Below are 22773 nucleotides of genomic sequence, written 5' to 3' on the forward strand. Positions count from 1 at the left end.
TGCTGGATCAGGGACAGCTGAAGGTGAACTGAACGGTGTCTCTCTAATACTGCACTGCAGGGCTAGCCATCTCTTCAGGCTGTTAAGCTTTGCGCATGTGTATGTGATTTAAATCTTCTGCCTTGGGCACCAAAATGCCTTGGGTCATCTCTGGTGGTTGGCTGTGTTTTGGGCTGAGGCAGCCTATGAGACGAGACACAGGCAGCTGGACTATTGTTAAAAAAAGTTTATTGCATTTCATGCAGCTTTTAAATACATGCACTGACTTTATACAGTTAACCAATAACTTATATTTTTGTGTCCGAATTCTCTCAAGTGATTCCAAAATAGTGTCAAGCCACCTTTAAAGCTTTTAGAAAATAGATTTAAACAGGAATGGCAGGTGGGGAGGGCTTTTAGTTCTTTTCGAAGCTGCAAATACCAATACTTAGGCATAGGAATTCCTTTTACAAAAAACTGGGAAACCCCTTCCTTACACACACTCATATAACACACACACACACACACACACACGCTGACCCAGTCTTACTGAATTACAAAGATAGAATGTGTTTGCCTAATGCTAAGTAAGGGCAACAATACAAGACAAAAGTTCACTGGTCAGAGGAAGACAAAGAAAAGATGGCAGGGCATTGAATTAACAGGAAGTAGAATAACCATAATGCTTGGCAAATCCCTTTTTGTTTAAAAGAAAAGCGGGTACCAGGTGGAATTACAGAGCAATGTAGAATTAGCAATTTCTTTCAAAAACAAACAAAAAAGCCCACAAAAAAAACAAGGAAGAAAAATATTGCATTATTGTCCATTTGGAGGATATCTCTCCCTCCCAACAGACTGAAGCAGTTCGTATAATTCAATTACAGATCACAGCCCTTGATGGCTTTGGATAAAAGGAAGATATACAATTGGGTAAGGGATCTGTGGGGTGGGGGAGGGGGGTGAACAGGGTTGAGAAGCATCTTCGGACCAGGCTGGCAGCGTGGCAACTCAGTTGGTGCCAGTTCTGTCCTACCAGCTGGGCCACCTCAGTCTCCTGTGACCTGGGGGGCCTGTCCATCTGCCGTCTGATTAGTGGATTGGATAAACATGGGTTGGGTGATATCCTGGCCGGCAGGCATGGTCACTTGCTGAATCTGGTACAGCTGCTGGAAGACAAAAACACAAGGAGAACACTTAGATTTCCTCCCTCTGATGGGTCCACTCCACACAGTGAACAGCACCTTCAAAACTGTGCTGAAGGCAAATGTGGGAAAGCATGGCAGGCAGGTGGGGGGGGGGGGAGAACCCCTCCCCAGTTCCATTCTTGTTTTGCCATGACCAGACTCATCTCTCTCTTTGTGGGGCAGTCCTGTTGTGACTGAACCACCAGTAGCTGCAACAGATTCTGGAACTCATACCTGTCCGTCAGTAAACTGGCTGAATTGCTGTTGTCCCTGTTGAACCTCTGTCTGTGCAATCTACAAGACACAATTGTCAACAAATTTAGATGGGTAAATCCACCTCTATAGGAAGGATTCAGTGCACAACTTAATTAAACAGACACCCAATGATGCAGAATACTGGAAGCTGCTCTGAAGCAAACTGCCAACTTCACCACCCCAACACGGCTCTTCTCGTTGTTTGATATCCAAGCCCTTTGCAAACATTAAACCTCCATACTGCTCTATTTAATTATTCACCAGCTGAAGGAGTCCAAGAGGAACAGAGAGGGTTAGAACTCCCTTGTTCGACAGATGCAAGCCCTACACAGGAAGTACAAGGCAATTTGCAAAACAAATTCCCTGCACGAGAGACATTACAAGGAAATAAAACGACAGGTGTCCGGGGAGTTTGGGGGGGAAGGGCAGAGACTAAGGAATCATGGTGTGCTTTAGGTGTGTGTGAGATTTTCATTTTAATTCACTTGTGTGGAAGCCAAGGCGTGAAGAAGAATCAAGCCGACATTCATGTGAGCAGATGAGAAACTGAGCATCAAGACCACCTGCGTAAAGCTGCCCTTAGCTGTAAACTTTCAGATAAGTTAATGCGGAGGATCTTACTATTTGTCCTTCACTGATGCCCTTTTTTGAGGAGAGGGGTGGGTGTATTTTAAGAGAAGGAGAAGGATGAAGAAGGGAGAGAGAAGAGGATGAAGCAGGAGAAAGACGACTGTGGGTGGCATAGTGTCATGTATGAGACGAAAATGCGCTCCAGGTCTGAGGAAGCTGAAGATTACAGCTACACATAATGTAACTGTTAAAAAAGTTATTAGCAGCAGTTAGAATAGTTCTCATTAGGTACTGGAAATCAGATACAGTGCTTGTGCGCAAATAATGGCTGTCTGAAGGCTGGTGGGTGGCTGACATGGAAAAAGCTGATCTATATGAGAGAAAAAGAGATTGGATTTATACCTCGCCCTTCACTACCCGAAGGAGTCTCAGAGCGGTTTATAATCTCCTTTCCCTTCCCTACCCCACGACAAACACCCTGTGAAGTAGGCAGAGCTGAAAGAGTTCTTTCGAGAACTGCTCATGAGAGAACTGTTCTGAAAGCACTTGTAACCGACCGAAGGTTACACCAGCAGCTGCATGTGGAGGAGAGGGGAATCAAATCCGGTTCTCCCAGATTAGAGTCCATGCTCCTAAGCACTACACCAAACTGGCTCTCAAGATGGGCCTGAGAAAGAGGAAAGGAGTAGGATTTAACTGAATTTGCCAAAGAAAGCTGGCAATAGTAACAGCCATATTTCCCAGGGCCAGTATGGAAACCATACCTTTTGCACTCTATCACTCTGTTTGCTGTGCAAAAGGTGTTATTTGAAAGTGGATGTTTCATTTTAACTGTAAATGGTTAATCATTGTCTCTACCAGTAAGAAAATAGGCTAAGTAGGCTGGTTTCCGGGAGGTGCCCCGTACACACTTGCTTGAAACATGAAGGCTGAGGTAACCACAAACTTTCTGAAATGACTCCGAGGATCCCATTCCCCCTGCCCCAGGTAAGGAGATATATCTGCAAACTGCAGAAACTAAAAAATCAGAAAATCCACCCCCCTCTGTGGAGCCCCAAGTTCCTTCCCATCAGTCAGAGTTACGTTATGAGCTGCTCTCAAATCCTGCAGGACCAATCGATACCTGCTGTGTGTTGGCCGTGAGCGTCTGGATCTGGCCCTGGACCACCTGAGTGCCAGACACGGGCTGAGCCAAACGGATATACTGTAGCTGGCCAGCGTTGAGCTGAACCTACAAATGGAGATGGAGAAGAAAGTAAAAGGTCAATTGCTTGAAATGCTTCGCCTTGCCTTCTTGATTCAGGGAAACACAGCAACATGCAACAGGATGAGGTCAGCTGAGTAAGGTCTGCAACCCTTCTGGCTTACAAAAACCACAAGCCTTTTCCCCTTCAACGCCCCTCTCCCCATCCTAGTGCCCTTAGCGGCCACTGAGAAGGTTCAAAGGAACTGAAAAGGAGCCCGCCATCCTCGCATCCAACAGCTCTGTCCTCTTTCCAGAAGCACCAACACAACTCAAGAGAAAATTGACCCGTACAGATAGGCAGCTAACAACAATTCAGCCTGAATACCAGACATCACACAACTGCCAATGGAGGTAGAAGAGCAGGCAAGGCAGGGGGTGTCACCTGCTGGAAGTCTTGCACTACACAGCTACTATCTAATATTATTTCTTCACGATGGTCATAGCTAATTTACTCAAAATATTTCTATCCTGCTTTCTCCAGAATCTGCCCAAAGCAGCCATACAGAACTAAAAAACACTGGGGAATTTCACATTACCCGTCTTCTCCCGGTTTCAAGCCGGGAGTCTTCCGTTTGCAGATGAACCGGTAGAGGGCTGCCGTTTCACACACGGCTTGCCCCTACCGGAAAGGAGCAGATTCAGAAGCGGTTCGGCGTTTCACACACGCACCGCTTTGTTTCCCCACGGTTTTTTTTTTAAAGTCCGTCTTATAGCGATATATCGATATACCAGTATTCCAATGTATTCCAATGGGATCGGTATAGCGTTATATCAATATAAGCCGAACGTTCAAAAAAAAAAAAAAAGCCCGCGCGGCTGAAAAAAGGCGGGAAAGAAGCGTATCGGGACCGGGAGAGGGAACGGGAGCCTCCTCGGAAGCGGTTGACAATTAAAACGCTTCCCTCCCGGTTCCTAATCGGAAGAGAGGCTTCCCTGTGTGAAATGAAATGCCACTTCACCCCGGTAGGGAACCGATTCTCAACCGGGTTCTGTCTGAAATGACAGACCAGCACCCGGTTGAGAATCGGTTCCCTACCGGGAGAAAGCACCTGTCTGAAATTCCCCACTATTAACATTCTAAGAGAGTTAATTTCTCCTCCTCAACATCAGGCACTAGAGTATTACATACAAGGTGTCTTTTTAAAAGGACTTCATGGAGACAACGAGAGATGGTTCGGTAGGTATTTAGACATATGTTTTAAACTTTTTTTTGGGGGGGGGTATTTTTGCATTTGTGTGTGTTTGTGCCCGTGCTTAGAAGTCATGTCAACCTCTGGCGACTCCTACTGGGGTATGGAGGATGTTCAGAGAAGTGGCTTGACAGACTGGCCTTCCCAGCCTTGGTATTCTCTGGAGGTCTCCCATCAAAATACTTGCCAGGGTTGGCCCTGCTTAGCTTCTGAGATCTGACAAAATCGGGCTTGCCTGGGCTATCCAGGTCAGGGATAGACATATGTTTTAAAAGCCAGTTTGGCCTGAGCTTGGCAGGGATTAGGAGCTGAGCAGGGTCAGCCACAGTCAGTATGTGGATGAGAAGACCACCAAAGACAATTGGTGTTGCTATATGGAGGAAAGCATTGGCAAACCCCTCCGCTCATCTCTTGCCTTGAAAATCCTATGGCGGTTATGGCTAAGATCAAGTGTAGTGTCTGTTCTTATTAGTTTTAGATCTGATATGTTCTCTATTTGAGGACTATATATTAAATGGATTTTTGGAATTGGGAAAAAAAAAATCCTATGGCAGGCTGGGGTCACTGTGAATCGGTTGTGACTCGACAGCACATTCTAAAATCCTTGCTCCTGAAACTGAAGTTCTGGACTTTAGTGATTTCTCCAGCACTCTGTGAAAGCATCCAATATTTGTTCCTCAAAGCAATCACCCCCCTGCAGCAACCGTAAACTTTATGCAAGCACAAGCTTCTACGCACCCATATTTCAGGACTGGAATATGCCTACGGGAGGGAAAAGACTTTCGCAACTAGAGGCATCTAGTTAGATTTTAACTAGAATAACTAACTCATTGGAGAGAATGGATTCCCAGCACTGCTCTGCTGTAAGCAACCACAGATTTTCTGGCTCAGAAGAGACTACTTAAAATTACATTCTCCCCACCACCACCACCACCAAGTTGTTAAGGGTCACTATCAATTTGTATCTGCAAAACCATTGTTAACGTTTCCCTAAGGTGCAGCAGGTACGTTTTGCATATATTTGGTGCAGATCTTATGTAAACATTTTGCATAGTACAAATAGTACAAATAATGATTTATTATTTCAGGGATTGTAAAAAACTTTTTGTGTTGTTTTATGGGTTGCAGACGACACTGGTTTTATGAAGAAGGGCAGAACATAAATAAAAACCAGAGGGCCAACCACGCTGTTAAATAAGCTCTGGCAGTGGTGGAAATAGTATTTGAATTTTACTTGCAGCACTAAGTATTATTTGCGGCTCAAATGTGCTGCACAGAAAGCAATAACAGTTTTCTTAGCTACAAGAACAGGACATCTCAGCCTTCCCCCTAAAACCAGGCAGCCACAGAAGCTGGCAGCTGCAGCACTGGACCTCTGCTAACAGGAGGAAAATGCTTCGTATTTATTTATCTCATTAGACTTATAGCCCACCCTCCCCACATCGTAGGCTCAGGGTGGGTAACAGCATATGCGTATCTGTAGTTAATGCAGATTTACAATATTAAAAACATATTACAAATACTCAGTTTAAAATCCATAAAATCCTCCTCCTCATATCATTAAAAACATCTGCCTTAAACAACAATGCGCCTCAATGGCAAATAATGTGGTTCCAGTCTGGCTTCCAGGATCTGCGGTCACTTGGGGGGGGGGGGGGGGGGGGCAAAACAAAAGAGCCCGCTGCCTCAACTAAAGGCCTGGTGGAAGAGCTCCATTTTGCAGGCCCTGCAGAACTGCAACAGGACCCACAGGGCCCTGATCTCATACGGTAGCTCATTTCACCAGGCAGGGGCCGGGGCCAAGAAAGCCCTGGCCCTGGTTGAGGCAAGTCAGATACCCCTCGGGCCAAGGACTACCAGGAGGTGTTGATTGGTAAAACGTAATGTTCTACAGGGCTCATAAGGGGAGAGGCAGTCTCGAAGATATGCAGGCCCCTGGCCGTATTCGGCTTTAAAGGTGAGCGCCAACACCTTGAAACGAATCTGGAATTCAATAAGCAGCCAGTGCAGGTCACACAACACCGTGTGGATATGTGCCCGCAAAGGCAACAACATCAACACCCGTGCCGCTGCACTAGCTGCAATTTCTGGAGCAGAGTCAAGGGAAGCCCCACATAGAGAGAACTACAATAATCTAATCTGGAAGTGATCGTTGCATGGATCACTGCAGCGTGATCGCGGTGGGTGAGGCATGGGGCCAACTTCCTAACCTGCCTCAGATGAAAAAAGGCGGGCCTGGCAGTGGCAGTGACCTGGGCCTCCATAGTCAATGAGGCCTCCAGGAACACCCCTAGGCTCTTCACCTTTGGCACTGGCACCAACAGCACTCCGTCAAAGGTTGGCAGCCTAATATCCAATCCCAGACTCCCACAGCCCAGGTGCAGGACCTCCATCTTTGTTGGATTCAATTTCAGTCTGCTCTGTTGTAACCATCCAGCCACAGCTTGTAACACCTCATCCAGATGTTCTAGGGCAGAGTCTGGGTGGCCGTCAATGCTCCCTCTAAGCTGTGAAGTCTTGTGAGCAAAAATTCTACTTCGTGAGCTACTGGCATTAAAGTTGTGAGCGAGCAATTTGGCTACTGCATAAATTAGTTTGCTCTGGAGCCATCCTTCCTGAGCTATGACAAAAATGGGTGAGTTGGAGGCAAAAAAAACTGTGAGCTAGCTCACACTAAGTCAGCTTAGAAGGAACAATGGTGGCCATTCATCAGTAGATACAGTAGTAGATAGATCTGCATATAGGGGGTGCATATAGTGGTTGAATAACACTGGGGAGAGGATCATTCCCTGTGGCACCCCACATCTAAGTGAGTGTCGCTGGGACAACTCCCCTCCCAGCGCCACCCTCTGTCACCAAACTTGGAGAAAAGAGGCCAGCCACTGCAAAGCTAGTCCCCGTATCCCCACATCAGCAAGGTGGTGGGTAAACAATTCATGGTCAACTGTATTGAACGCTGCTGACAGTTCTAAAAGTATCAGCAGCACCAAGCCGCCTCGATCCAAATGTCTCCGGAGGTCATCCACCAAGGTGACCAACACCATCTCCATCCCGTGAGCAGGCTGAAAGCCAGCCTGGAAAGGATCCTCCAAGAAAACCTGGAGTTGTGTCGCCACCGCCTTCTCCACTACCTTGCCCAGGAATGTTAAGTTGGACACTGGGCGGTAGTTGTTAAGGACCACAGGGTCCAAGGATGGTTTCTTTAGGAGGGGGCAGACCACTGCCTCCTTTAAGCTCCCTGAGAAGGTCCCTGTGTTTTTTAAATAGGTTTTTATTGATTTTCTACAGAAAACGAAACAAACATGAGAATCTACAAGACAGACTAACATATAACAAACAGGAGTCTTTATAACTCGATTGGTTTACATACATAGAATCATACTTATATGCACCCTCACGTGTAAAATACTATATAAGCTAGAATATATTTCAGTTACTCCTGCTGTGAAGAACTTGGCCGCCAGTGTGGGACGTCGCCCATCTTGGATTTTATGTAAATTATCAAAGCACCAAATTTTATGTCAAGATATAGTGTTTTTATTATGCTGTTGTTTGTATGCATATTTTAACTTCGGCATGGCCGTTTGTTAGCCGTCCCGAGCTGTATTTTGGATGGGGCGGGATATAAATCCCAAAAATAAATAAATAAATAAAATAAAATAAGTTACTTATAATATAAAGTTATTGTGTGCATCTTTGCAGATACACCTCAATCCATTTATACAGTCTTGACCATGTTTTTTCAAAAATTTCTTCTTTTTTATCTTGTAGTTGCAACGCTACTTTGTCCATCTCTGCAGTTTCTAATAGTTTGTAGATAATTTTTTCTTTTGCTGGCACTTTTTCTTTACTCCAATATTTTGCATACAAAATCCTTGCAGCTGTTATTACATGTATAATCATATATGCATCTGGTTTTTTAAATCTTTCTGGAATAATATTTAATAAAAACAATTCTGGTAAAAATGGTAGATTTGTTTCTAATATTTTTTGTAATATCTCTTGTATCCAAACCCAATATTTCTTAGTTACATTACATGACCACCACATATGAAAGAGGGAACCAGTATTTTGTTTACATTTCCAGCATACTTTCGACATACTTGGATAACATTTTGCTAAGTTTTCTGGGGTTATATGCCATCTATAAAACATTTTATATATATTTTCTTTATGTGAAATAGCTTTAGTAAATGTTATATTGGTTTTCCATATCTTTGTCCATTGATCTAATTCTATGTTGTGGCCCATATTTTGTGCCCATCTAATCACTGAAGATTTCACTACTTCATCTTGCATTTTCATGTCTATTAGCAGTGTATAAAATGATTTTATAAACTTTTCTTCTATATGGAATAAAGTTTTGTCCAGGTCTATAGGCTTTGCATAAAAACCAGTTTGTTTATCTTTAGCATATCTTGAGTCAAGTTGCGCACTTTCTCACCAGTTCAAACAAAAGTCCTGTTTTTGGAGAATATCTTGTGTTTTTAAATTGTTTTTCTTATCTAAAAGATCTTCATATCTCCACATTTGAACTTTAGTCAGTAAGGCAGGATTTATAAAAGATTCAAGTGGTGAAACCCATTTAGGTATTTTTGTGTAGAACAAGTTTTTAACTTCTTCCCATTTCTTCATAAATGCTGCTCTTACCATATGTTGTTTAAAATATTTATGCGTGCTACTTTTTTCATACCATACAAAAGCATGCCAACCTAATTTCAAATCATGACCTTCTAGCTTTAAAATTCTAGGATTTTCCAGGGTAATCCATTCTTTCATCCATGTCAAGGCTGCTGCTTTGTAATAAATGTGCCATTCCGGTAATGCAAAACCTCCTCTCTCCTCCTGTAATACATTCATCTTTATTCTGGCTCTTTTACGTTGCCAAATAAAGTGCCGAATCAGTTTGTCCAATTCTTTAAAATACTGTTGGTTTCTTAAGAGCAGGTACAACAACTACAAGAGATTTCTGGTATTGAAGTTCAGAAGAAAATAAAATACTTAGGGATAACCTTAACTAACAGGTGCAGTTCCTTATTAAAAGACAACTATATGAAACTTCTGACTGAAATTAAAAAAGATTTGGAAAAATGGAAAAATTTACAAGTATCTTTTATGGGGAAAATAGCTACTGTAAATATGAATGTCTTACCTAGACTTCTTTTTTTATTTCAGAAGGTCCCTGTTAATAGGGATAGGTTGATGATCTCCCTCGAGTCCCTACCGCATCACCGCAGGCTTTCATTAGCCACAATGGGCATGGGTCCAGAGGGCAGGTGGTGGATTTCACAGCTGCCAAGGTCTTGTCAACTGCATTATGGGTGAGCAGAAATGGTCCAAAACTGGACCCACAGACAGACAAGGGGCTTCCAGTTCCCTTATTGTATCAAGTGCGGCTGGGAGGTTGCAGTGGAGCATCAAGACTCTTCCAGATACAAGATCCTTCCCAGAACCCTGTTCCAGTGGTCCCCCCCCCGACACATTCTCTGGAGTTTGTCAAAACACTGGCATAAGTCAGCAGCAGCAAAACAAATGATGATGAAAGGGGTGTACAGAACAAAATAGGAGCAGGAATAAAAAACAGGAATGAGTATCAGGAAGGAACCCAGGAAAGGACAGAGCAGGGCCATGGCTCAGTGCATGATTTGCATGACGGTCCTAGCTCCAATCAGCACCCCCCACAATCTCCAAGCTAAAGGACGTCAGCTCTTCTATGCTGCAGAGGACAATATGGAGCTCACCAGGCTAAATATTGGAATAGGGAGCTTCACAGGCTCATAGAAAGCAACAGGGAGTCAGAGCAGGTTTGAGAGGCTGGCCCAGAGCTAATTTCACATGTTCAGAAAAGGCTGTTTCAAGACATGCCAAGGTAAGTTTCTGGCCTTCCATTTAATGGAAATATTAGATGTAGGGGAAGCATTTGAAAAAGCGACTCCTTAATTGCATTATGTCAGTTCTTTATGATCTTCAAAACTGAAGAGATAAGAGAGAAGGATGAATATAGCAGAGCTGGCTTGATAGCAAGGAGGCAGCCACTTAGGGGAGCAGCACCCCAAAAGGCAGAAGTGAGAAAAGAAAGCATGGGGGTAGCTAGAGGTTTTTTTTTAATGCTGGGTTGGAGATTCAAGGGCCATAAGCTAAAGAGGGGAGACTGGGAGAAGAGGATTGAATGCATGTCTGTTGACCGGGGGTGGGGAGATATATCCTTTCTGTGTTCAGAATTGTGCCTCAGAAGAGAAGCATTTTTTTTTTAAGTAGCAGCTTTCAACAGAGGAAAGTCCCACTGCAGAGTCCGCAAACGACTGCAGGCCTCTTACCGGTATTTGTTGGATTTCGCCCGTGTTGGTGATGATCTGCTGCATCACTTGCATCGTCTGCCCAGTCCCACTCTGTGCCGTCTGCGTCTGTCCTTGTGGCTGCGCCTGGACAATCTGCACCTGCTGGCCCTCGCCCACCTGCATGGTCACAGGGGTGGTCTGGGGGAGAAAAAGAGCACAAGAGGAAGCACCCTGGCATCCTCAGCGATAAGGCAAGCCTTGACAGGCTCCAGTAACACTGCCAATCTGACGAGTGTGCATGTGCGCACACACATACATGGAGGGAAGGAAAGCTAACTGGTTTCCACAAAGTCACCATGTTGGGGGGGGGGGACGGACATGAAACAGTACAGTGATGGATGATGGGCTGGCACAAGAATTTCAGTATGGATTTTGTTTTGTTTGAAACATACAAAGAGCAGAAGCGGCCTAGACTCTTATCAACCCACTGCCAGAGCTGCAGTGGTGGAACCAGAAAGTGAATGCGAAATGGCAGCCATTGGACTTCCTGGTCACAGAAAGCTACCAAGCCAGCTCTAAGCAGCTGTGTTTTCAGAGGGAAAAAAGCACATTGCTTCCCAACATGGGTAGTCTAGATATGCAGCCTGCAATGCTGGAAGGCCTGAGGGCAAACAACACCAACAGGAGAGACAGGACTTCTTATCCCACCTAGAATTGGGGACACACACAACTTCTACTGCTGAACTAATTTAATTCATTCCCCCTTTGCTCCCCACAGATAAACAGCACCCATTCTGTGCAATTCCCTCCCCCAAGGGGGGGGGGGGGCTTGTCAGGTTAGCCTCCTTCCGGACTGCAGAAGGGCAGTAAAGACGTTCGTACAGCCCAGGGCATCTGGAGGTGGCAAAGAGCATGTTTGGGGAATGTTTTCCAGCTACTCTTGTTGCTACAATCAACTTTGTCTGGCTCCTGTTCACATGGTCACTGTATTATGTTTTAATCGTCCTTAGAGGGGCTTGATTTTCAAATTGTACAGATACTGCGAACAGGCAGCTTTGGAGCCCAACAGGCAATTTACAGTTTTAGGGGTGGGGGGGAAACACACAAACCACTAGCTCTGGTGGCAAGGCCACAAACGTCCTTCAACACAACCAACTTTGGTGGAATGCCCATTGTGTTTTTGAGAGATCTTCAGGCACCAAAAGTTGGCATCCACGTATCTGTTCCACAAAAGGCAGCAATTTCCCCCCAGTACAAGGAAATGCCACCTGACACAAGGGGTTCCTTGCACTGGCAGAAAGGGCTACTGTTGGCAAACAGATCTGTGGGACCCAAGTCCACCTACTGACCTGCCCCTGCTGAGGCTGTGCGATTATGATCTGCCCAGGTTGGATGGTGGTTGTGGCGGTGGTTGTCTGTTGCCCTTGCTGCTGCCCCTGGACCTGGACGGCAGCAGGCTGCTGAGCGAGCGTGAAGTAGTACTGGACGGGTTCTGCTGGAGTCACAGCCTGACGCACCTCCTCCTGTGCCACAGAAGAAGAAGAAGAAGAAGAAACCAGAGTGAAAAGGCCAGGCTCGGTGGCTGAAGCTCTCCCCTTGCTAGCCTTGGGAAGAACAGACTCAGGAAATACAGTGGAAACCAGAGCATTTCCAGATTTCTGAAAAGTCAACCAACCATTTTGCTTCCTCGCCAAGAGGCACTTGACTGAAGTTGTGCATCAACGGCTTGCTGTGTTGAGGCAGTCACAAAGATATTTCCCTTGCTCTCCTGCTCACAACATATTCTAATTTGGATGAGGCAGGCTTAACTATGGGGGGGGGGGATGTCACATGGAGAGGAGAAATATTAGCATAATAGAAAGTGAGGTTAGCTTATAGATCTGGGACTGCACGGAGGGCAGAAACATATAAAAGTGCTCTGAAGGTCTGAGCTCCTTTCTGATGCAACATCAGAGTATTACTACATGCAGCAGAAGAGCTGGCAGCACTTTAACTAAACAGCCAACATGATGTAGTGAGAAAAATGGGGGGGGGGAATGAAGAACAGGACTCCACTCAGTATTCACCCACTGTGCGACCACAGCAAACTCATCTTCTCTCCATCTAACCACCTAATTGTCCTCCCCATTCATTTTTCCCAGTGGGATCTGAACCCAGGTCTCCCTGATGTTAGCCCAGCGCTCTTATAACAGCTTTTGCTTGTTCTAAGAATAAAATGAAGCGATCCTTTGGAAGTCCTCCTTGGAAGAAGGGAGGGACAGAAAATCTGACAGAGAGAAATACCTCCCACTGGGGTCTCGGGGAGAACACTTTTTGGTGCTGACTGCCAAAGGGCTCGCTCAGGGTTTCATCTCCCCTTGAAGCACGAGGCTCAGCAGAGTTGCATCACCTGGAGCTGCTGCCCACCCTGCTACGTGCCCAGGAAATTTTCTGGACCCTACCAACACTTACCAATTAGCATTAACAACAGGACCCAATGAAAACTCAAGATAAATTTGTTCAACAAACCTGATCCAGGTGTTGTTTTTTTTAATTACCTCCCTCCATTTTGAACCTCTCCTTGGTAACACTGCAAGAAAGAAAATCTGGGGACAGGAGGCTTTGCAGAGAGAACTCCAGCCCCAGTTCCTGCCCAGAAGGAAGGAAGACGGCCATTAGACCACAGTTTTCAGGATGGTCAGTCCATGGCAGAAGGCGTAAACAACCTTCTCCCAGCCACCGCAAAGTCACAGCTGAGAGTGTAGGATGTTTACACGTGCTGCTGCATGGGAAATGCTGGGTCTGCCGAGGTCACGCAACAACCCGACAAGAGATGGTGGCTTGCAGACCAACTTCCACTGACTTCCCTCTGATCCGTAATGGCTGAGAGACACGATTCTCAGCTGAAAAGACGCCTAGAAAGGCTGAGGCTGGAAGCTACGAGAAGACTGGGATTTTGCACCCTCCAAAAGATGGCGGCAGCCATTGCTAGGGCTGAATACAACTCTGGCTCAACAGCAACTTGCCAGACTCGATATCCTGCTCCTGCTAAGCAAAAGGTCCGTGAAACAGAGAAGCCCACTGAATGTGTCAGAACTCCCCAGAGCCCTTCTGAGAGCCCCTCTTGTACCCCAGGGGTCAGAGGCTGCCCATCGCTTCTGCACAGCCAGCATTAAGTTCCAAGTTTCCTTTGCCCCAGGAACAAAGTTTGTGCGAAGAGTGTTTTTCAGGTTATTCTAAATATATCTCAACTGTCAACGTCTTTGACCTTCTCCTATAAACGTACAGGTATCAAACCGATCTCCTTAACGTGCTTAAAAAAAAAATGGAGTACAATTATGCATGAAACTGTTTTGGAATGGCTTTTGACCCCACGACTGGATGCACAAACTGTTGCTGAAAAATTCATAATCACAAACAGTCATGCTAACCTTTGTTGAGGGCAGCCTTGGAGTTCAGTGGAGGCCAAGAGGCAACGCTGCCAAGAATGGGTGGAATGGATTCCATCCACATCGCGTCAGGCTCTCCTGCGCAGTCACCGGACTGTGATAAGGCAGCGGACCCGGCTCTAGAAAGTGAGCTGGCTAACTTAACAGGGAGGGAAGCATTCCTTTATGACAGAATGAGGATTGAAGACCAATTGCTACAAATAGACTGAAGGCCTCTATTTTTTCTCCTTCTTTGTCTAAGGCCAGACACTGTCATGTCTCCAGAAAAGGTGGAGCTGACGTACTGGAGCTTGCTCAAAACGACAGCAGAGGGAGAAGCTGATGCTGTTGTGTTACTGTGGACTGAAAACAGGCAGCCACAGCAGCAGCTGGCAGGACGCAGCCTGGTTCAAACTGGTTCAGATGTAAAGCCATTTTTGCCCAGAGCATTGTGAAACATTAACCAGGAATGCAAGCTATTAAGATGCAGAGGGTGACTTCATCCCGCCCCAAAGCTCAGGAAGCCTGGAGTGCTGCAATCACCACTAGGTTCTAGGATCATCAGCTGAGAGCTCCTGCTCTCCCTGTCTTGACTTCTTCCTGCCTCAGGTCCCTGGGTGTGAACAGGGCACCTTCAGAGTGTCATGGCCCAATCAGCTAGAGCAGAGGCTTCTGGTTAACACCAGAGTGTGTACCATAGCTCTGCCCACAGATCTTTGGATTCTGTTGGCAGCAAGGAAAACACACTATCCCACCTGACACGTTAAAGGATGGGAGCAAAAAACTCATCCTCTTTTAACCTGCTGGTTAAGCAAACAGTTTGGTTTGTGGTTTTTATTTACATCCCACCTTTCCTCTTGGTTCAAGGTGGTTTACAATAGATAATAGTTTAAAACATCCCCAGCAAAAAATCAAAGATAAAATAACAAGCCCCAAGTCCCTCCCCTCTCCTCTTTATATTCAAAACTCCTTAAAAGCCCCAGCCAGCAGGCAGGTTTAATTCTCCTCTTGTTTGCAACATATTCCCATGAGCACTGAATGAAAGTTGGTACTTCTGTTCTGGGCATAATTTCATGTTCCAAGTTCAAACGCTACCTCAACCCCTGCACCTGTTTTTATGAGCAGGATACACTGCAAGGGTCTCTTGAATTTTAGTACTGAGCAGCACTGAAGTGTTTCCGGTTAACTTGAAAATGTTCACCCAACTACTGGCTGGACAGAATACCTCTGCTACGTTCTGAACCTATGGGGGATTTTCAAGCCACCTAGAGTACAAGATTACTCTAGTGTCAATTCCAGAGAATATGGCTATATGAGACTGCTGAGGCAAAATCACAAAAGGAGTCCCATGGCACCAGAAAGATTAACAGACCTCTTGTTGCATAAACATTTGTGGACCAGAGTCCCATTTTATCAGATGCACAAAGAGAATTAATTCAGGCATCTGATGAAACGAGCAGTAGCTCATTAAAGCTTACGCTACAATAAATCAACTTGTTTTTAAGGTGCCGTGAGATTCCCTGTTTTGCTTTTCTGGCATCATTTTACCAGTCACTTCCAAAATTCCAGGCATATGCATTCTGCAGGAAGCAGAATTTGGAAGCAGGTGCTCCCTGCTTCTGTCATCAGAAGACAGAAGCCCAAGCCGCTGTATTGATGTGGGATTGAATTTCAAAGGGAAGCGGGTGGCTCTTACAGTGATCCTGGAGAGTCAAACTTCTTTGGAGCTGGAGAATCAGCACTATCTAAAGCATTCCAGCAGAAGCTTTCAGAGAGCCTCAGACCTTCACAGCAGCGGTCTTGAACTAAAATGAATTCAGCAGAAAGAGCTTCACAGCAGAAAAATAATTAGTGATCCGACAACTAACTGCAAGAAGCAATGAGCAAGCAGCGTTTGTTCCTCTCCTCACTCCACTTGAAAAGTATACCAGACTGGCCATTAGTTTTCTTCCCATCCTAGCAGGGACTTAAAAAAGAAAGAAAGGAGTGTTTACAGTTACTATGGACACACATCAAAATTATATCGTTCAGAGACTCCCAAAGACCACCAAGAAAGGCTCTGCAGAGGAACACAATGGTAAGCCACCTCCGCTTCTCACTTGCCTTGAAAGCCCCTTGTTGGGGTTGCCATAAGTTGACTGAGATTTTGACAGCACTTACATATGTAATTCACAGGACTGCTATAAGTCAGAAGCAACTTGATGGTACACAGCAAACACAATGATGTGAAACTCAAAATTTGTTCATATTTATTCCATGTACCCTGGGGATTTCTCCTCTCTGTGGTCTTCCCCACTATCAAAATTTAGAGTGTAACCTCCTTGGGGGCAAAGACCTACGGTTGAGATTCTGGAAAGCAATACACAAGTGTATATTATCAGTATCAACAAAATAAATACAAAACTTCACTGTTGCAAGAAGGCCAGCTGGCTTGTTCTCTTGGCATTCTTCCACATATACTATTTCAGCCAAAACAAAAAAGACAAGTGGAGGCAGGGAGATGGGGTTGAGGGAACCACATGGACCACCTTGAACTCCTTGGGGGAAGGAGTAGAATAAAAAGGCAATGAACAATCAATACAAATCAGTGTAGTGACAGCTACATGACACCAAAGATGTGGGTCTATATGGAATACTTTTGTTGATGGATATATTTCTTTTTATACAGGTGGTTTAGTGGAATCTTGTGACTCACAAGTTGATCCTGAACAGATGCTGTGCCCACAAGCTGCCTCCCACCCAGGTGCCTCCCCTAAAGGGCTCTTCGATACAATCCCACTTCTGTTCAGGAGGACTGTGGCAGCCTGCCGCTGTAAACATCCGACTGAAAGCCCTCCTGAGCACTGTACAGCTTCCAGTCAAGGATGTTTACAGGAGCAACGACTGCCCAGAAAAGACACAGGCGATGACAGTTCTAGGATGGAGAAGACAATGCTTGCTCTTTGCTGCAGGGAGGAAGTGGTCCACAAAACTTCCTGGAGGAACCAGACTCGTCTAGAGGGCAGTGGCGCCTGTCATTATTCCCTCTGTACATTGATGCTCTTTTTAATGGAGGTTTTAAAAGTATCTGGCTAAAAATTGACTGGTCCAGCACTGGACCCAGACAGCTGTGAGAAAAACGTCAGTAGCCATTACTGCCTTTTGGCATCTGATCTCTAAAAGTTGGCCCCAACTGGGCCAAGAAGAACTGCCACATGCAAACATCAAGCGGCCCTGAACTTTGATGAATGAACACATCACCTCCAACTCATGCACCAGACAAGCAGCTCCCAGCATCATGCCCAGATTATTGCTTATGTAACAGAAGTCCGCTGTGCAGGTAATCAAGTGCCCAATTGTGTACTGTGCCTGTGGGGGTGGGGGTGGCTCAGCACTTCAAAATCAATACGCATGCTGCTTCCTGTGATTTCTAAAACATTCAATTACCTGCCTCAAAAGCAGCAGCAATACCGTTTGTCACACTGAGATGGCAGAAAAGTGTCCAAGGGCTTAAAAGAATAAGCTGCGGTGAATACAGCTGGGCAACCAAACCCTGTCCTGCTAAAAAGCAGAAAGTAGCTGTAGCTGGGGTGTGTATGACAGGAGCTGCTGCAAACTGTGGCAGATATTCCAGGATGGTGCAACTTCCATTTATATCCAACAATTTCAACACAGCACCTCTTATTCATTCTCTGTTAAAAGCGGTGTGTTTGTGTGTATGTGCGTGCACGCGCATCCTGTGCTTTCCCCATCCATTAAAGCTGCTGTCAGGCCCCTTATTTACTTTCCTGCTGGGATTCTGGCTGCTCTAAGGGGTGGCAGAAGATAAAGTACTTGAAGGTCGTCCTAAAACTGCATCCAGTATCATACACTTAGCAGCCTAATACCCCAGCCTAGCATGATCTTGTCAGAGCTTGGAAACTAAGCATGGATGAGAGACCAACAAGGAAGACTGGGGCTGCCATGGTGAGGAAGGCAAACCACCTCTGCTCATCTCTTGCCTTGAAAACTCCATGGTCCTAGGGCCACCATGAGTCAGCTGTGACTTGAGAGTATACTATTATTATTGTTGTTGTTATTGTTATATGCTGGGCCTCCCACATCCCCTACCCCTAGTTCGCCCATGGAAGTAGTCAGGGTTGGAGTACACAGTGCAGGAGCAGCCCCGCTGCTGTTCACATCCTTGTTCCAAGCTCATGTTCAGAATCCAGCACCTTGTTCTGAGCCCCACACAGAAATACCGGGACCAAGAAATGGTTGAGTGTCTGCTGCCAGAAGCACCATCCAAAAATCTCCTCTCAGATATCTGGCCACGTGGCACTTGCGAGAATAGGTCAGAAGTTGTAGGGAATTGAGCCTGAGGACTGCATTTCCACCAGCAGCTGTCAGTCCCAGAGGGAGGGCCCACACTCTGCCTTTCGTTTTCCATCAATCCTGCTGTCATCAAAAGAACTTTTACAGACCTTGGTCAAAGGACCGGAACCTGTCTCCCAGGGTGATGGCTCTTATGATTTCTGTAGTTAATGGGTTGTGACCTTCTTTTATGCCTTGAGAATGCCAATGGAAAGGCAGAATGTACATCTAAGAACATTAATCTGGTATTCTAACTGGGCAAAGCAGAGGAAATCCCATCTATGTACGGGAACTACAGCCTAACTCTGTAAACAGATTCCACCATCTCACTGTAAGAGATAGAGAAGAATACGTTCTACAGTGCCCAACTTCTGAAGCTGCCTTACCAGACCATCGGTCAATTAAGGTCAGTATTGTTTATGCAGATTGGCAGCAGCTCTCCAAAGTCTCAGGCAGAGGTCTTTCCCATCACCTACTGTCTGTTTTTTCTAACTGGAGATTGACCCTGGAATCTTCTGCATGCAAAGGCAATTCACAGTGGATTCAAGTAAGTATTTCTATGACAGTTTTACCTGAGCTGCGCCAAATATTTGCTCATTTTCTTTTTCAGGATGACATGAATTGGGGTGTGTGTGTGTGTGTGTGTGTTAAATATCCTGAAACAACCTGCCACACAAACACTGTTGTGAACATTCACTTTTTTGCTATTATTACCCTGATACACACACTACTCTTTGGTCTCTTTTTCCCCTTTGGTGGGACTTTCTTCTTCATGGGGAGCAAGATTCAAGTCCAGTAGCATCTTAAAGACCAACAAGATTTCCAGGGTATAGGCTTTCAAGAGTCAACGCTCCCGTTGTAAGATCTGATTAAGGGAGCTTCAACTCTTGAAAATGTATACCGTTGAAATTTTGCTGCTATTTAAAGGATCAATATCCTGAATCTTGCTCTTCTACTGCAGACCAACACGGATACCCACTTGAAACCTTCTTCGTGAAGTGATCCCAGGCAGCCATGGATCGTGTCGTGAACGAGATGACATCGCAACTCTGCACAGCCAGTCAGACATGACTATGTGCTGACATCTATCACCAGCTGTCCACAGATTTATGAAATGAAAGGAGATCCAGAGCTTATGGGACTGGTGGTGAGTGATCCTTGTCAAGCAGAAACTTGCTCAAAGAAAGGAATTTGGGGAGACGTTCTCTGATGAACCAAATGTTTTTATCTCTTTTGCAGTGATCCCAAGACCCCCCCCCCCGAAACACTACCAAGGGAGGGTGGGAAATCGTTTTGACTGACAATGATCTTGACAAAAAGAGCCCCTTTTCTGTTCAATCAATCCCCCCCCCCCCGGATCTCACCTGGCGTTTGGGAGGTTTAAGCTCATCCCTTGGAACAATGTCGATGAGAAAATCAAACTGATCAAACTTGGTTATGGCCATGGCAATGTCATTTCTCTGTAACAAAGAAGAAGAGGGAACGTTCAGAACCTGCATGTGGGTTGGAAAGTGTGTTGCTCAGGTTAACAAGCAAGAAGCACTGGTGTATTATTATTATTATTACTACATATTAAATTTATAAACTGCCCTTAAAATGTACAATAAATAATTAATTACAGATAGTGATCGATGGCATACATTGCATTTCACTCCCTCCCTAAGGCAGATCAGTAGCTGGTCACGGTAGGCCAAGATGAAAGGCCACGGTGTGGGCCATCGCTGTCCTCCACAGTAGGCCTGGCAAAACATCTCTGCTTTATACGCCCTGAGGAACTGAACTAGGTCTTGCAGGGCATGGATGTCATCAGGCAGAGAGTTCCACCAGGCTGCAACCAGGGACTTTTTGGCCCTGGCTCTAGCTGAGGACAGCTTGATGTCTTTTGGGCCAGGGATCACCAGTAGATTTTGATCTAATGAGTGTGAAGCTCTTTGAGGGACATACCAGGAGAGGTGGTCCCTCAGGTATATTGGCCCCTGACCCTTAAGGGCCTTGAATGTCAAAACCAAAACCTTTAAGTGGACCCAGTACTCAACTTGGAGCCAGTGCAGCTGGCGAAACACAGGTTGAATGTGTGCCGTCATTGGGGTACCTGGAAGTACCCATGCCGCTGCATTCTGGACAAGCTATAATTTCCAGGTCAGCCTCAAGGGTAGCCCTACATACAGCGAGCTGCAGCAATCCAGCCTTGAGGTGCCAGTTGTGTGGATAACTATGGCAAGGTCAGGGCTAGAGAGGAAGAGGCCTAGTTGCCTGATCTGGCATATTTGGAAGAATGCCATCCTAGCAACATTTGCTACCTGAGCCTCCATAGATCAGGAGGGATCCAGGAGAACACCCAAGCTCTTGATGGTCAATGCTGGTGTTAACAGCATGCCTTTAAATGCTGGGAGCAGTGTTCCCTCTAAGTGGAGTTAGTGTGAGCTAGCTCACAGTTTTTTAGCCTCCAGCTCACAGATTTTTGTCTTAGCTCAGGAAGGATGACTCCAGAGCAATTTATGCAGTAGTCAAATCGCTCACTCACAACTTTAATGCCAGCAGCTCACAAAGTAGAACTTTTGCTCACAAGACACCACAGCTTAGAAGGAGCATTGTCTGGGAGTTAGCACCCCAACTTCAGGTGCCCCCCACCACCACAGGACCTCCATCTTTGATGGTGTCAGGTATCCAGTTAACAGGATTTCTTAAGAGAAAGTTTATTGAAGAGATATGAGGGCAGAGCCCCTTCTTCAGGCGCTGTTCCTGGTCTCCTAGGGAGGAGTAACCTCTGCCCCATGATCCTCGAAGGGCCGTCCCTCGGCTAGGGCCCTTCTGGTGATATAATTTTACCAGGTTATGGCGATTTTCGGCTTTACATGCCACCCGGATCTACCCCGCTAGGGTTAGAGGGTTGTCTTGCGCCAGCACCTTCTCCAGGATGAGGCCAGCTCTGTAGAATTCGATGAGCACCTCCTCAGGCCACCCTAGCAGTTTTGCAGCCGTGGCCTTAAACGCATCTGAGTATTCTTGCACCGACCGGGTGCCTTGCTGGATGCCCCTCAAGCAGGTCCTCGCCTTCTCCAACTCCAGTGGGTCTTCAAATTGATGGTGGAGGGCTTGCATGAAGGTGTCGACGTCCTTCAGTTCCGGGGCCGCTATGTTGTAAAGGTCAACAAACCAGTCAGCGGTTCGGTCATGTAAGCGGGAACTGACAAAGTCCACCCGCTGTCCATTTGAGGTGAATGCGTGGCCCCACTAATGCAGCATTTTCCGCACTTGGATCGCAAAGAAGGCCAGCTTGGCCGGGCTCCCATCATAGGAAGCTTCCAGCACATCTCGAGGCCATTAAGAACATAAGAGAAGCCAATGTTCAATAAGGCCAATGGCCCATCTAGTCCAACACTCTCTCACACAGTGGCCAAAAATACCAGGTGCCATTAGGAGGTCCAGCAGTGGGGCCAGGACACTAGAAGCCCTTCCACTGTCCCCCTCCCCAAGCACCAAGGATACAGAGCATCACTTGCCCCAGCCTGAGAGTTCCTATCTATACCTTGTGGCTAATAGCCACTGATGGACTTCTGCTCCATATGCTTATCTAATTCCCTCTTGAAGCTGTCCATGCTTGCAGCCACCAGCACCACCTGTGGCAGTGAATTCCATGTGTTAATCACTCTTTGGGTGAAGAAGTACTTCCTTTTATCTGTTCTAACCCGACTGCTCAGCAACTTCATGGAGTGCCCACAAGTTCTTGTATTGTGAGAAAGGAAGAAAAGTACTTCTTTCTTAACCTGCTCTATCCCATGCATAATCTTATAAACCTCAATCATGTCACCCCTCAGACGTCGTTTCTCCAAGCTAAAGAGACCCAAGCATTTTAACCTTTCTTCATAGGGGAAGTGTTCCAACCCTTTTATCATTCTAGTTGCCCTTTTCTGCCCTTTTCTGCCCTTTTTCCAATGCTATAATATCCTTTTAGAGGTGTGGTGACCAGAACTGTACACAGTACAAATGAGGTCGCAACATTGATTTATACAGGGGCATTATGATACTGGCTGATTTGTTTTCAATTCCCTTCCTAATAATCCCCAGCATAGCGTTGGCCTTTTTTATTGCAGTCGCACACTGTCTTGACATTTTCATTGAGTTATCTACTGTTACTTCAAGATCTCGCTCTTGTTCAGTCTCTGCCAGTTCAGACCCCATCAATGTGTATTTATATTTAGGATTTTTGGCTCCAATGTGCATCACTTTTCTATTAATTAGCCAGTTTTTGATCCATAAAAGGACTTGTCCTTTTATCCCATGATTTTTGAGCTTACTTAGGAGCCTTTGATGAGGAACTTTATCAAAAGC

General features: G+C 45.7%; 1 protein-coding gene across 2 annotated transcripts in view; it reads right to left on the bottom strand.

The window, feature by feature from the left end:
• Window positions 1-217: 217 nt before the first annotated feature.
• NFYC (nuclear transcription factor Y subunit gamma) overlaps window positions 218-22773 on the bottom strand; it is a 54901-nt gene continuing 32345 nt past the window's right edge. Inside the window, exons 4-9 of one of the 2 annotated variants that reach the window (XM_015424906.1) lie at window positions 19806-19901; window positions 12052-12225; window positions 10742-10900; window positions 3112-3219; window positions 1398-1457; window positions 218-1142 (exon numbers count right to left, since the gene is read on the bottom strand). In XM_015424906.1, the coding sequence (XP_015280392.1) occupies window positions 1026-1142; window positions 1398-1457; window positions 3112-3219; window positions 10742-10900; window positions 12052-12225; window positions 19806-19901 (714 nt within the window). In that variant the 3' untranslated portion in view covers window positions 218-1025. Of the gene's footprint in view, window positions 1146-1397; window positions 1458-3111; window positions 3220-10741; window positions 10901-12051; window positions 12226-19805; window positions 19902-22773 lie in introns of both variants that reach the window. The other variant, XM_015424905.1, reaches the window with a different exon arrangement.

The sequence above is a fragment of the Gekko japonicus genome, unplaced genomic scaffold (assembly GCF_001447785.1).
Source record: "Gekko japonicus isolate JY-2015 unplaced genomic scaffold, Gekko_japonicus_V1.1 scaffold1435, whole genome shotgun sequence".
NCBI classification, from domain to species: domain Eukaryota; kingdom Metazoa; phylum Chordata; class Lepidosauria; order Squamata; family Gekkonidae; genus Gekko; species Gekko japonicus.